The sequence below is a fragment of the Eurosta solidaginis genome, chromosome 4 (assembly GCF_040869045.1).
Source record: "Eurosta solidaginis isolate ZX-2024a chromosome 4, ASM4086904v1, whole genome shotgun sequence".
In the NCBI taxonomy this organism is placed as follows: Eukaryota; Metazoa; Arthropoda; class Insecta; order Diptera; family Tephritidae; genus Eurosta; species Eurosta solidaginis.
The window spans coordinates 115,224,380-115,237,328 of NC_090322.1; the positions used below are offsets into that span (position 1 = coordinate 115,224,380).

At 46.4% G+C, this 12,949-nt stretch overlaps 1 protein-coding gene across 1 annotated transcript; it reads right to left on the reverse strand.

Moving 5' to 3' along the window:
• Nucleotides 1–7,892: 7,892 nt before the first annotated feature.
• RpS2 (ribosomal protein S2) lies at nt 7,893–11,305 on the reverse strand. Its single transcript, XM_067782559.1, has 2 exons — nt 11,222–11,305; nt 7,893–8,780 (listed from the first exon to the last, which is right to left on the reverse strand). The coding sequence occupies exon 2, from the start codon at nt 8,777–8,779 to the stop codon at nt 7,961–7,963; it is 819 nt and encodes a 272-aa protein (XP_067638660.1). The 5' UTR covers nt 8,780; nt 11,222–11,305; the 3' UTR covers nt 7,893–7,960.
• Between the last annotated feature and the right edge of the window lie 1,644 nt (nt 11,306–12,949).

Below are 12,949 nucleotides of genomic sequence, written 5' to 3' on the forward strand. Positions count from 1 at the left end.
GTAAGGGCATTTGTTCCACAATGCAATTTAAGAGATGGTTGGTGTCGTGGGACACATTGCAGGCAGGACACATTTTGTATATCGAGGTTGATTCTGGATAGGTAAAAAGAGGTCAACCTGTTACAGTATCCAGAACGAAGTTGAGCTAGTGTGACTCGTTTCCCTAGGGGGGTGTGCGTTCCTCTTCCGCAAGTTTTGGGTATGTTCTTTGAGTACTGCATTCACCGGTCAATTCCTGGCATAAAGATAAGACGCCTGTTTGTGGAGTTCATGGAACATGGGGGGTGGGGAGGGGGAATGACCTGAAGGTTTAATGTGGCCACATAAATCGTTCCCGAGATGGTCGGGCCAGCCTTATTGGTGCTGTGGTACCGGAGCGTACCGGATCTGTATCCGGCAAAGGACCATTCCATCGATAACACTCCCCAAAGCCTTCGGGGAGCAACCTTATCGTTACAACAACAACAACTCCTTAAGCCCCTGGGTGGTGTTGGCTCATCAATCAGATGTCTGTTGCGATGCCCAGGTTTCTGTGTATTCAATAGGAACTTCGTTTAGCATTTCATTTCTCTCCCTAATGGGGAGTATTCTCGCCTCATTATGTAGATGGTGTTCTGGGGACATAAGAAGACATCCCGTGGCGGTTCTGATAGCAGTATTTTGGCAGGCCTGTAGCTTCTTCCAGTGTGTAGTTTTTAGGCTAGGGGACCATAAAGGGGACGCGTAGCACGCAATCGGCTGGCCAATTACTTTGTAAGCGGTAATGAGCGTTTCTTTGTTGTTGTTGTTGTAGCAGTGCTTCGCCCCACCTAACAGACGCGACCGATCACAAACTGTCATCAATATCCTCTAACGGGAGTCCAAGGAAACTTGCTGTTTCAACAGGGGTGGACCATAGGGAAAGGGGTGTTAGAGGCGTTGGTTCCACATTACAATTAAAGAGATGGTTGGTGTCATGTGGGGACACATTGCAAGCGGGGCATACATTTTGTATGTCGGGGTTGATTCTGGATAGGTAAGAGTTTAACCTGTTACAGTATCCAGAACGAAGTTGAGCCAGAGTGACACGCGTTTCCCTGGGGAGTATGCGTTCCTCTTCCGCAAGTTTTGGATACTTTAATTTGAGTACTGGGTTCACCGGGCAATTCCCGGCATAAAGGTCCGACGCCTGTTTGTGGAGTTCACCAAGGACCTGCTTATGTTTTTTCGCTTCATACGGCTGTGTTCTCAGATGCCGTATTTCCTCAAAATGCTTACGGAGATGACTCCTTAAGCCCCTAGGCGGTGCTGGCTCGTCAATCAGATGTCTGTTGGGATGCCCAGGTTTCTGGGTATTCAACAGGAACTGTTTGGTCAGCATCTCGTTTCTTTCCCTGATGGGGGGTATTCTCGCCTCATTATGTAGATGGTGTTCTGGGGACATAAGAAGACAGCCCGTGGCAATTCTGAGAGCAGTATTTTGGCAGGCCTGTAGCTTCTTCCAGTGGGTAATTTTTAGGCTTGGCGACCATATGGGTGACGCGTAGCACGTAATCGGCTGGCTAATTGCTTTGTATGTAGTCATGAGCGTTTCTTTATCTTTTCCCCAGGTACTGCCAGCAAGGGATTTGAGGATTTTGTTACGGCTCTGAATTCTCGGAACAATTGCGGCTGCGTGCTCACCAAAATGTAGATCCTGATCAAACGTCACACCCAAGATTTTGGGGTGTAGGACAGTCGGTAGCGTAGAGCCATCGACGTGGATGTTCAAAATGGTCGACATTTGGGACGTCCATGTTGTAAATAAGGTCGCGGAAGATTTAGTCGGTGATAATGCCAGGTTTCGCGAGGCGAAAAAACTGGAGAGATCAGGGAGGTAGCCGTTTATTTTATTGCATAGCTCATCGATCTGTGGGCCTGGGCCTGTGGCCATTACTGTGCAGTCATCGGCGTAGGAAACGATTGTGACTCCTTCCGGTGGTGAAGGTAGCTTAGATATGTAGAAATTAAACAAAAGTGGGGATAGGACACCACCCTGTGGCACCCCTTGTTTAATTCTCCTTGGCTTTGATGTTTCGTTTCTAAATAGCACCGATGCCTGCCGACCACCCAGATAATTTGCGGTCCACCTTTTAAGACATGGGGGAAGGGTAGACCCTTCCAGGTCTTGCAGTAACGAGCCATGGTTGACCGTATCAAAAGCTTTTGATAGGTCTAGCGCTACGAGTACTGTTCTATGGTGGGGGTTTTGATTTAAACCGCAATTTATCTGGGTGCTGATGGCATTTAGCGCGGAGGTAGTGCTATGGAGTTTTCTGAAGCCATGCTGATGGGAGGCTAGTTGCAAATTTGCTTGGAGATAAGGGAGCAAAATGGCTTCGAGCGTCTTTGCTACTGGCGATAGGAGAGATATCGGACGATACGACTCTCCTATGTTAGCTGGTTTACCAGGCTTTAGTAGCGGGACCACCTTGGCCATTCTCCATTTCTCGGGTATGACAAAGGTGGAAAGAGACAGGTTGAAGACCTGCGCTAAATATTTGAAACCCTCTTTCCCTAGGCTTTTAAGCATCGGCATGGCTATGCCGTCTGGGCCCACTGCTTTGGATGGTTTAGCGCGACCAATGGCGTCCTCAACCTCTTTAGCGGTGATGGTGATTGGTGACGCGCTGAATTTGTGTTTATGTGCGTGTCTGTTGGCCCTCCGTCTATCTTTGTCGACCGTGTTGTTGTTGTTGTTGTTGTAGCGATTAGGTTACTCCCCGAAGGCTTTGGGGAGTGTTATCGATGTGATGGTCCTTTGTCGGATACAGATCCGATACGCTCCGGTAACACAGCACCATTAAGGTGCTGGCCCGACCATCTCGGGAACGATTTATATGGCCACATTGAACCTTCAGGCCATCCCTCCCTCCCCACCCCCAAGTTCCATGAGGAGCTTGGGGTCGCCAGAGCCTCGTCTGTTAGTGAAACGGGATTCGCCGCTCGAAGGTGAGGTTGACAATTGGGTTGGAGAAGCTATATGTTGCGCTACACAACCCCTTGAATCCCATGGAAACTTTGTCTTTGTGCTTAGTCGGATTCGATAGGGACTTTACGGTGGACCAAAGTTTACCCACACCGGTAGAGAGGTTACAACCTCTTAGGTGCTCCTCCCATTTCGCCCGCTTGTGTTCATCCACAAGCAATCTGATGCGTTGGTTTATATCCCTTATTTGGGGGTCGCCTGGATCAAGCTGCCTTATAAGGTCACGTTCTCTCGCTAAGTTTGCGGCCTCCGCCGGGAAGTGGGGCCGGATTTCGGGAATTCTCCCGGCGGGAATGAAACGTGCCGAGGCGGATTCAATGACCTTGCGGAAGGCACGCTCCCCTTGGCGGGCATCAGTCGGGATAGGGAGGGCAGCAAAGAGGTTGTCTGTAAAGGATTTATATTCTTCCCACTTTCCTTTTTTAAAGTTTATGAAAGTGCGTTTTTCGGTGACGATGAAGTCGGCGGTACGCTCGAGCGAAACAAGTATAGGCAGGTGGTCGGATGCCAATGATACCATCGGCTGCCAGTTGACGCAGTTTACGAGTTCTGCGCTCACGATTGAGATATCTGGCGAACTGTGACAGCTTCCTACCATACGTGTGGGGGCGTCTCCGTTTATTGTGCAGAACGTCGTTTCTTCTATTTGATCCGCCAACATCTCGCCCCTACTGTCCGCCCGCAAATTTGAATGCCATAGATCATGATGGGCATTGAAGTCGCCTAAAATAATGCGATTGTTTCCAGTGAGTAAGGCTCTGATATTAGGGCGGTATCCACCGGGGCAACAGGTGGCAGGGGGGATGTAGATGTTGATGATTTCTAGGTTTGCATCGCCTGACCGGACAGATAGGCCTTGACGTTCTAAGACGTTGTCCCTGCGGTCGATGCCAGGATCAAATATGTGATACTGCACAGAGTGGTGTATTATAAACGCGAGGCCGCCTCCATTTCCGCTCTCGCGATCTTTTCTGTGGACATTATACCCAGAGCAGGTCTGCAATGCAGATCGTGCTGTGAGTTTAGTCTCTTGAATCGCAGCAATGCGGATGTTGTGCCGCTTCATGAAATTGACTATCTCCGTAATCTTCCCAGTTAGTCCATTACAGTTTAACTGCAGAATTCTGAAGTGCATGAGGGGAGACGTCGCCACTCTGGGGGTAAGTGACGGGTGACTACGCCTGGGTTGAGGAAGGCCAGGACGCAATTGCTGTTGTGGCCCTGGGACTGGGCGTCCTTGGGCAAGCATTGGGGTACCCGGATGATTTGGGTTTGCGACCTGGCAACATGGCGCGATGAAACCCGTCGAGGGGTTGCCGTCGCGGAGACCAGAACATCTATGAAAGTGGCACCACCCAAGGCAGGAGCTGCATTGGGCGGATGTCGCAAACATATATATTCTGTGCTGGCAAACGGTGCAAACGGAGGTAGGGACTAAGAGTCTGGTTCCCTGACCTACACGATTGCTGCCGGAAAAGAGGGGGGGAGAAGACGGGGGCAGGGGCTGTTGCTCAGCATTGCTTCCGACTCTACTACGAAGATTGTAGTTATGAGTGGTAGCAGCTGTTTGAGTTGTTGGCGCCGTAAGGCGCGAGCAGCAGCGGGTACTTGTTGTGGCTTGCTGAGCAGCGGGACTGCTGGAAGGTAATGGGGGGGCGCTTAGACGTAGACTACGAGGCGCCCTTGGGCGTGAACAGCAAGGAGCCACAAAAGATTTATAAAAGTTACGTGGACGTCGGGTTTTGGGATCAAGCCCAGAACAACCTGTCCGATGCAACCATCCCTTACACGAGACACACTGAACAGAGTATGACCGTCCTAAAAAGATTCTTTTCCGGCAGATGCAGCAAAACCATTTCTCAGGACCGGGGTCAGGAGACGGACCCGGATTGGATTCGATACCTTCCCGGAGCAAGAGAATATGGAGCAGTCCTGCTGCAAGGAGCTGCTGGGAGGATGACAATTTATGGGAGGGACGAAACAAATTAAATGGGGTTACACTGAAATGACAGTCCTTGGTCGGGAAAAATCCCGAGTCGCTCCGGTACATAGAACCGACTGCCTTGGGAAGCGCCCTTTGTCTTTGTCTTTTCCCCAAGTACTGCCAGCAAGAGATTTGAGGATTTTATTACGGCACTGGATTTTCCGTACAATTGCGGCTGCTTGCTCACCAAAATCTAGATCCTGATGAAACGTCACACCCAAGATTTTGGGGTTTGGGACATTCGGCACCGTGGTAATTCTATACGACAGCATGACAGTGCTAATACGCGTCCAAAAATATCGAAAGAGGTGTCAAAAGACGCGTAGGTATTAATCGCGACAACAATAATCCGAAACCGGAAAATAAAAATTGTATCTCTGTCCGGATATATTTGCAGTTGGAAGTTGGCGATTTTCATGTGGTTGTGGTAATGTTGGGGTACCCACAAACATAATTGTGCACATATGTAACTGTTTTGCGCGGATATAGTTTTGGTCTCCAAACCGGTGTTGGACCCACCCAGGGTAATTTTTTATAAGCGCGGCCGAAGGCTGCCAATGCAGAAAGGTTCTGCGCAAAAATACTATGGATTTCACCCCCGGTTTCGGAGGGACCCGCGGGTAATTTTTCGGTTTTTCGTTAATATCTTTTAAACGAGTAAAAATTTTTATTTTCCGGTTTCGGATTATTAATATTGATGTTAAGACGCGTCGTTTGACACCTCTCTTAATATTTTTGGACGCGTATTAGCAGTGTCATGCTGTCGTATAGAATTACCGGCAGCGTAGTGCCATCGACGTGGATGTTCAAAATGGTCGACATTTGGGACGTCCATGTTGTAAATAAAGTCGCGGAAGGTTTAGTCGGTGATAATGCCAGGTTTCGCGAGACGAAAAAACTGGAGAGATCAGGGAGGTAGCCGTTTATTCTGTTGCAAAGCTTATCGATCTGTGGGCCTGGCCCTGTGGCCATTATTATGCAGTCATCGGCGAAGGTAGCTTTGATATGTAGAAGTTAAAAAGACCCGCGGGTACCCCCGAAACCGGGGGTCGGATCTGGCGAACTGTGGCAGCTTCCTACCATACGAGTGGGGGCGTCTCCGTTTATTGTGCAGAACGTCGTTTCTTCTATTTGATCCCGCAACATCTCACCTCTGCTGTCCGCCTGCAAGTTTGAATGCCATACATCGTGATGGGCATTGAAATCGCCCAAGATAATGCGTTTATTGCCAGTGAGTAAGGCGCTGATATTAGCGCGGTATCCACTGGGGCAACAGGGTTGCAGTAGGGATGTAGATGTTGATGATTTCTAGGTTTGCATAGCCTGACCGGACAGATAAGTCTTGATGTTCTAAGACACTGTCCCTGCGGCCGATGTCGGGATCAAATATATGATATTGCACAGAGTGGTGTATGATAAACCCGAGGCCACCTCCATTTCCGCTCTCGCGATCTTTTCATTGACATTATACCCAGAACAGGTCTGCAGAGCAGATCTAGCTGTGAGTTTAGTCTATTGAATCGCAGCAATGCGGATATTGTGCCGCTTCATGAAATCGACTATCTCCGTGATCTTCCCAGTTAATCCATTACATCTAGGAAAGTGGCACCGTCCAAGGCAGGAGCTACATTGGGCGGATGTTGCAAACATGTGCTGGCAAACGGTGCAAAAGGAGGTAGGGACTAAGAGTCTGTTTCCCTGACCTACACGATTGCTCCGGAAAAGAGGGAGAGGGGGGGGGGGAAAAAGACGGGGGCAGGGGCTGCTGCTCAGCATTGCTTCCAACTCTACTACGGAAATTATAGGTGAGTGGGAGCAGCCGTATGAGTTGGTGGCGCCGTGGGGCGCGAGCAACAGCGGGTACTTGTTGTGGCTTGCTGAGCAGCGGGGCTGCTGGAAGGTAGAGGGGGGCGCACTAAGGCGTATACTACGGGACGCCCTTGGGCGTGAACAGCAAGGAGGCGCAAAAGATTTATAAAAGTTACGTGGACGTCTTGTTTTGAGATCTAGCCCAGAACAACCTGTCAGATGCAACCATCACTTACGCGAGACTCACTGACAACAGTATGACCGTCCTAAAGATTCTTTTCCGGCAGACGCAGCAAAACCATTTCTCAGGACAGGGGTCAGGAGACGGACCCGGATTGGATTCGATAGCTTCCTGGAGCAAGAGAATAGTCCCGCTGAAAGGTACTGCTGGGAGGATGACAATTTGTGGGAGGGACGCAACAAATTAAATGGGGTTACACTGAAATGACAGTCCTTGGTCGGGAAAATCCCGAGTCGCTCTGGTACATATAACAAACTGCCTTGGGAGGCGCCGCTCTTATGGTCCACCCCTGTTGAAACAGCAAGTTTCCTTGGACCCCCGTTAGAGGATATTGATGACAATTTGTGATCGGTTACGCCTATTGGATGGGGCGAAGCACTGCTACAACACAGCCGTATGAGGTAAAAACACAGGTTCTCAGTGATATACACAAACATGTGTCGGACCTCTATGACAGGAACTGACCGGCGAACAGCTTTTAAAGAAAAATAACCAGAACTCTCCCTAGGGATACGCGCGTCACTCGTAGCCCAAATTCGATTTGGGTACTGGGTAATTCTTTAAATCATGACACTGCTAATACGCATCCAAAAATATCGAGAGGGTAATAGTCTAGTTGAGGGGTCGACTGCTAATACGTTACCAAAAATATGTATGTGCTGCTTACAACGTGTTCCAACATCTATTGTTGCGATACTTGGATAAGGATTGTTGTTAACAGTGCTACTCCCCATGCAATGGACACGACCACTCACAAATTGTCCTCAAAGTTCTATATATATTGCGGAGGAATAAAAATTTGTATCCAGGTTCCAATTCAGACTCACATAAATAACAATCAAATGCTAAAATACGGTTAAAACATTATTTATTTATTCTTTTGCAAGTTAATAAAATTTGACGAAGCACGTCAGAACTATTAAGCTTCCACTTGGTGACGAGCAACGGTGCTTGGCTTTTCAGCCAAGAAATCGGCGAATTCTTGATATGGAGTGGCACCCAATGGCATCTCTTTCCATAAATCAGGTGTCAAGTAAGCATAGGTCTTAGCTATAGCGGCGTATGTTGCTTTTGCAAAATTGCCGAGGGTACCTGTTGATCCACGAGCAGACGTATAGCAATCCTCAATTCCAGCCATAGTTAACAACTTCTTAGGCACGGGTGCAGATACAATACCAGTACCGCGAGGAGCAGGAATTAACCGCACGGATACGGAACCACACTTCCCAGTAACTTTGCAAGGTACTGTGTGGGGCTTCCCAATCTTGTTACCCCAATAACCACGCCTAACGGGTACGACAGACAATTTTGCCAGAATGATGGCGCCACGTATAGCAGTAGCTACTTCCTTGCTACATTTAACTCCCAGTCCGATATGTCCATTGTTGTCACCAATAGCAACAAACGCCTTGAAACGCGTACGCTGACCGGCACGTGTTTGTTTCTGAACAGGCATAATTTTTAAAACTTCATCACGAAGAGCTGTACCCACAAAGAAATCGATGATTTCAAATTCTTTGATTGGCAAAGAATATAGGTAGATTTCTTCTAATGAGTGGATTTTTCCATCACGCACTAAACGGCCCAATTTTGTTACGGGAACCCATTCCTTTGAGTCTTCTTTACCTCCACGACCACGACCACGGCCACGCCCCCGACCACGACCTCGACCACCGCGGCCGCCACGAGAACCAAATCCTCCACGGAAACCACCACGGGCTGGAGCTGCGTCCGCCATTCTGCAAAGAAAAGACATACATTAATACTTGTTTGAGGTTAGTTAATTGAATAAACCATATGACTCATCAGACACCTTTAAACCATCATAAAGTTACTAAGCAAAAACACAGCACCTTTCTGGTGGAAACCGCAAAAGGAAAATGTACGTTCTCATCACAAAATTCTATTAAAACAAAAATATATACGGTAATAGTGCAGTTTGGTAATAGTCTAGTTGAGGGGTCGACTGCTAATACGCTACCAAAAATATCGAGGTGTCAAAGGACGCGTCTTGATATCAGTATTAATAATCCGGTGGCGGAAAATAAAAATATTAACTCGTTCAAAAGATATTAACGAAAAGCCGAAAAAAGACCCGCGGGTACCTCCGAAAGCGGGGGTGGGATCCATAGTATTTTTGCGCAGAACACCTTCCTGCATTGGCGGCCTTCGGCCGCAATTATAAAAAATAACCCTGGGCTACGCCATCCCAAGTCCGGGTGTGTGGTTTAACCGTGGCTACCGCCACGGTGATGCACAATTTTTTTTGTGGGTACACCACAACAACACACATGAAAATCGCCAACTTCAACTGAAAATATCTACAGACAGAGATAAAATTTTTCTTTTCCGCCCTCGGATTATTGTTCTCGAGACTAATACGCGTCTTTTGACACCTCTCTCGATATGTTTGGTAGCGTATTAGCAGTCGACCCTTCAACTAGACTATTACCTGCAGTTTACGGTACCCACCGAAATTTGGGCCAAAATTTTCGAGTGAGGTATCAAAAGACGCGTATTCACGTCTAGATCAAGAATTTGAAAGGGGAAGTTAACTTTTTTTAACCGTTCAAAAGATATTAACGAAAAACCGAAAAAAGACCTGCGGGTTCCTCCGAAACAGGGGGTGGGATCCATAGTATTTTTGCGCAGAACACCTTTCTGCGTTGGCGGCCTTCGACCGCGCTTATAAAAAAGGTAAGTCTAGTTGAGGGGTCGACTGCTAATACGCTACCAAAAATATCGAGAGGTGTCAAGACGGGTATTAATCTCGAGAACAATAATCCGAAGGCGGAAAAGAAAAAATGTATCTCTGCGCGGAGATATTTGCAGTTGAAGTTGGCGATTTCCATGTGGTTGTCGCTGTTTGTACCCACAAAAAAAAATTGGTCAGCACCGTGGCGGTAGCCACGGTTATACCACACCCAGACTTAGCATGGCGTAGCCCAGGGTTATTTTTTATAAGCGCGGCCGAAGGCCGCCAACGCAGAAAGGTGTTCTGCGCAAAAATACTATGGATCCCATCCCCGGTTTCGGAGGTACCCGCGGGTCTTTTTCGGTTTTTCGTTAATATCTTTTGACCGAGTAAAAATTTTAATTTTCCGCCTTCGGATTATTAATACTGATGTCAAGACGCGTCGTTTGACACCTCTCTCGATATTGGTAGCGTATTAGCAGTCGACCCTTAACTAGAAGACTATTACCATAAAAAATAACCCTGGGCTACGCCATGCCAAGTCCGGGTGTGGTATAACCGTGGCTACCGCCACGATGATGCACAATTTAGTAATAGTCTAGTTGAGGGGTCGACTGCTAATACGCTACCAAAAATATCGAGAGAGGTGTCAAAGGACGCGTCTTGACATCAGTATTAATAATCCGAAGGCGGAAAATAAAAATATTAACTCGTTCAAAAGATATTAACGAAAAACCGAAAAAAGACCCACGGGTACCTCCGAAACCGGGGGTGGGATCCATAGTATTTTTGCGCAGAACACCTTTCTGAGTTGGCGGCCTTCGGCCGCGCTTATAAAAAATAACCCTGGGCTACGCCATGCCAAGTCCGCGTGTGTGGTATAACCGTGGCTACCGCCACGGTGATGCACAAATTTTTTTGTGGGTACGAACACAACAACAACCACATGCAAATCGCCAACTTCAACTGCAAATATCTCCGGACATGGATAAACTTTTTCTTTTCCGCCATCGGATTATTGTTCTCGAGATTAATACGCGTCTTTTGACACCTCTCTCGATATTTTTGGTAGCGTATTAGCAGTCGACCCCTCAACTAGACTATTACCCACAATTTTTTTTGTGGGTACAACAACATACGCATGAAAATCGCCAACTTCAACTGAAAATATCTCCAGACAGAGATACAATTTTTCTTTTCCGCCTTCAGATTAATGGTCTCGAGAATAATACGCGTCGTTTGATACCTCACTCGAAAATCTTGGCCCAACTTTAGGGTGGGTACCGTAAACTACACTACCATATATACCATGGCCACGTGGGACACGGCAACTTTAACACAATATCAGACACTTGTGGAGAGGAGTAAAGAACTACTTCTTACTTATGGATATAAGTAAAAAGAATCATCTTAGTTATAAAAAATTTGAGCTACATAATATAAATATCTTATTAAAAAAAATTTATATATAGAATATTAGCTTACCTGTAGTTGACCACGTTATATCGGTGAAAGCAAAAAACCGAATGAACGAGGAGATATAGACAACTTTTTTGGGAGCCATTTTGAACAGTGCTGCCAACTTCCGAAACGCGCTAAGCATTGATATGGTAGCTCACAAGACTCGTGTTCCAATGGTATATGAACCCGATACGGATCATATTAGCTATCATCCGGTGGCAAAATCCTGAGCCAGATAAATAATTTTGCATGTAAATGCAACAACAACGATTTGAGCCAGATAAATCCAGATAGAAGTCTGGTTCAATTTGTGAGCCAGATAATTTGTTAAATACTTCTTTTTAGGTTGGCAATGCGGCCTTTAATATACCTACTTTTTCAAAAATAGATGTTGCTGCTTAGCTTTTCGCCGTATGAGTTAAATTAAAACAGCAGCGACATCTGCCTATCGCATTTCACGTGTTCGAAAATTTCACGACATCTGCTTCTCAAGTCTCTCAATGATCCAGAGCATTCCCGTGAGAATTGAGCGTGAGCCGGAGCTGTAAAACTCACTGAAAGACGGCAATTGTTGTTGCATTTGCACGTTAAGCCGGAGTCATTGGTGCCGTATGTCGTATCGCTGTATCCGTATCCCTAACGTAATCAGCTGTTTATCGTTACGACGGTAAACCAAACCCCAATTGGTTGGCTACGATACGGTTACGACTTTAGCGGCACCAATAATCGATTGCATTGATTCTCAAAAGGTTGGTCGAATCAGCTGTTAAAAGGTTACCGATACGGTTACCGATAAAGCACCAATGTCTCCAGCTTTAAATCTCTAACCGTATCTGGTTCATGTACCATTGGAACAGGAGGGATAATATTGACCAGGGGCCCTATTCAGTAAAGGTAAGGTCACATTAGGCTGCACTCCGCACCACTGCAGTGCACTACAAAATATTCTTTGCATTGTAAACTTTACCAAGTAGCGCAACTAACAGCTGATCGCTCAAAATTTGTACGCACACACAAACATCACTAATGACCATATTACGGAAATCTTAGGGAAATTGAAGTAAAATTTTTAAACAGACATAAAATGTTATAATTTTGGAATATATAGCATCTAGGACACCTTAATTGCAGTAATTGAAAGAAAATGTTTGCTTATACTGAAGTATTTAATTATTTTTTCTAAATTTATCTTTAATATTGATGCAATGATTGATCCAATGCAACTCTGGCCTTCCTATTGTTCTTCATTCCACTCCGTTCGAGTGCCTATTTTCACGGCCTGCAAGTGCCTTCCACTCTATTCGCAACATAACCTCGAATTAAGCTGCCAAACTATATAGTAAACAATGATTCTTTGCATGTATTATTATGAGGCGATTTACACCAAGAGTCAGCAGCACTGCGCGACCCGGCACAGCGCGGAAAATTTGATCAACTACCCTACAAGACAGGTACCCGTTACCTAATCGATTACTTAATCGTCACCAATAACTCGTTCACCAATTATCGTCTTAATGACTTTTACATTGCTGTTGTGAAAAAGGTAACGCATGCGCTCTCTCAAAATAGTGTACGTGTGACTCGCTTTCTCGCTCTTACCTATTGTGTTTTCGACATTCCTTCTCGCTCGATGTTATTTACATTTTTAAGTTACTTCATTAGGTATGCTTTCGCTATCGCTAACCAAAACATATGCAACAACAACAACACGGGTAACTGGCCTATCGGTTACCCGTACCGGTTACCTTCTGT

Excerpts from the sequence above, each read along its gene's own strand:
- RpS2 (XM_067782559.1), bottom strand. The coding sequence starts at position 8,779 with ATGGCGGACGCAGCTCCAGCCCGTGGTGGTTTCCGTGGAGGATTTGGT.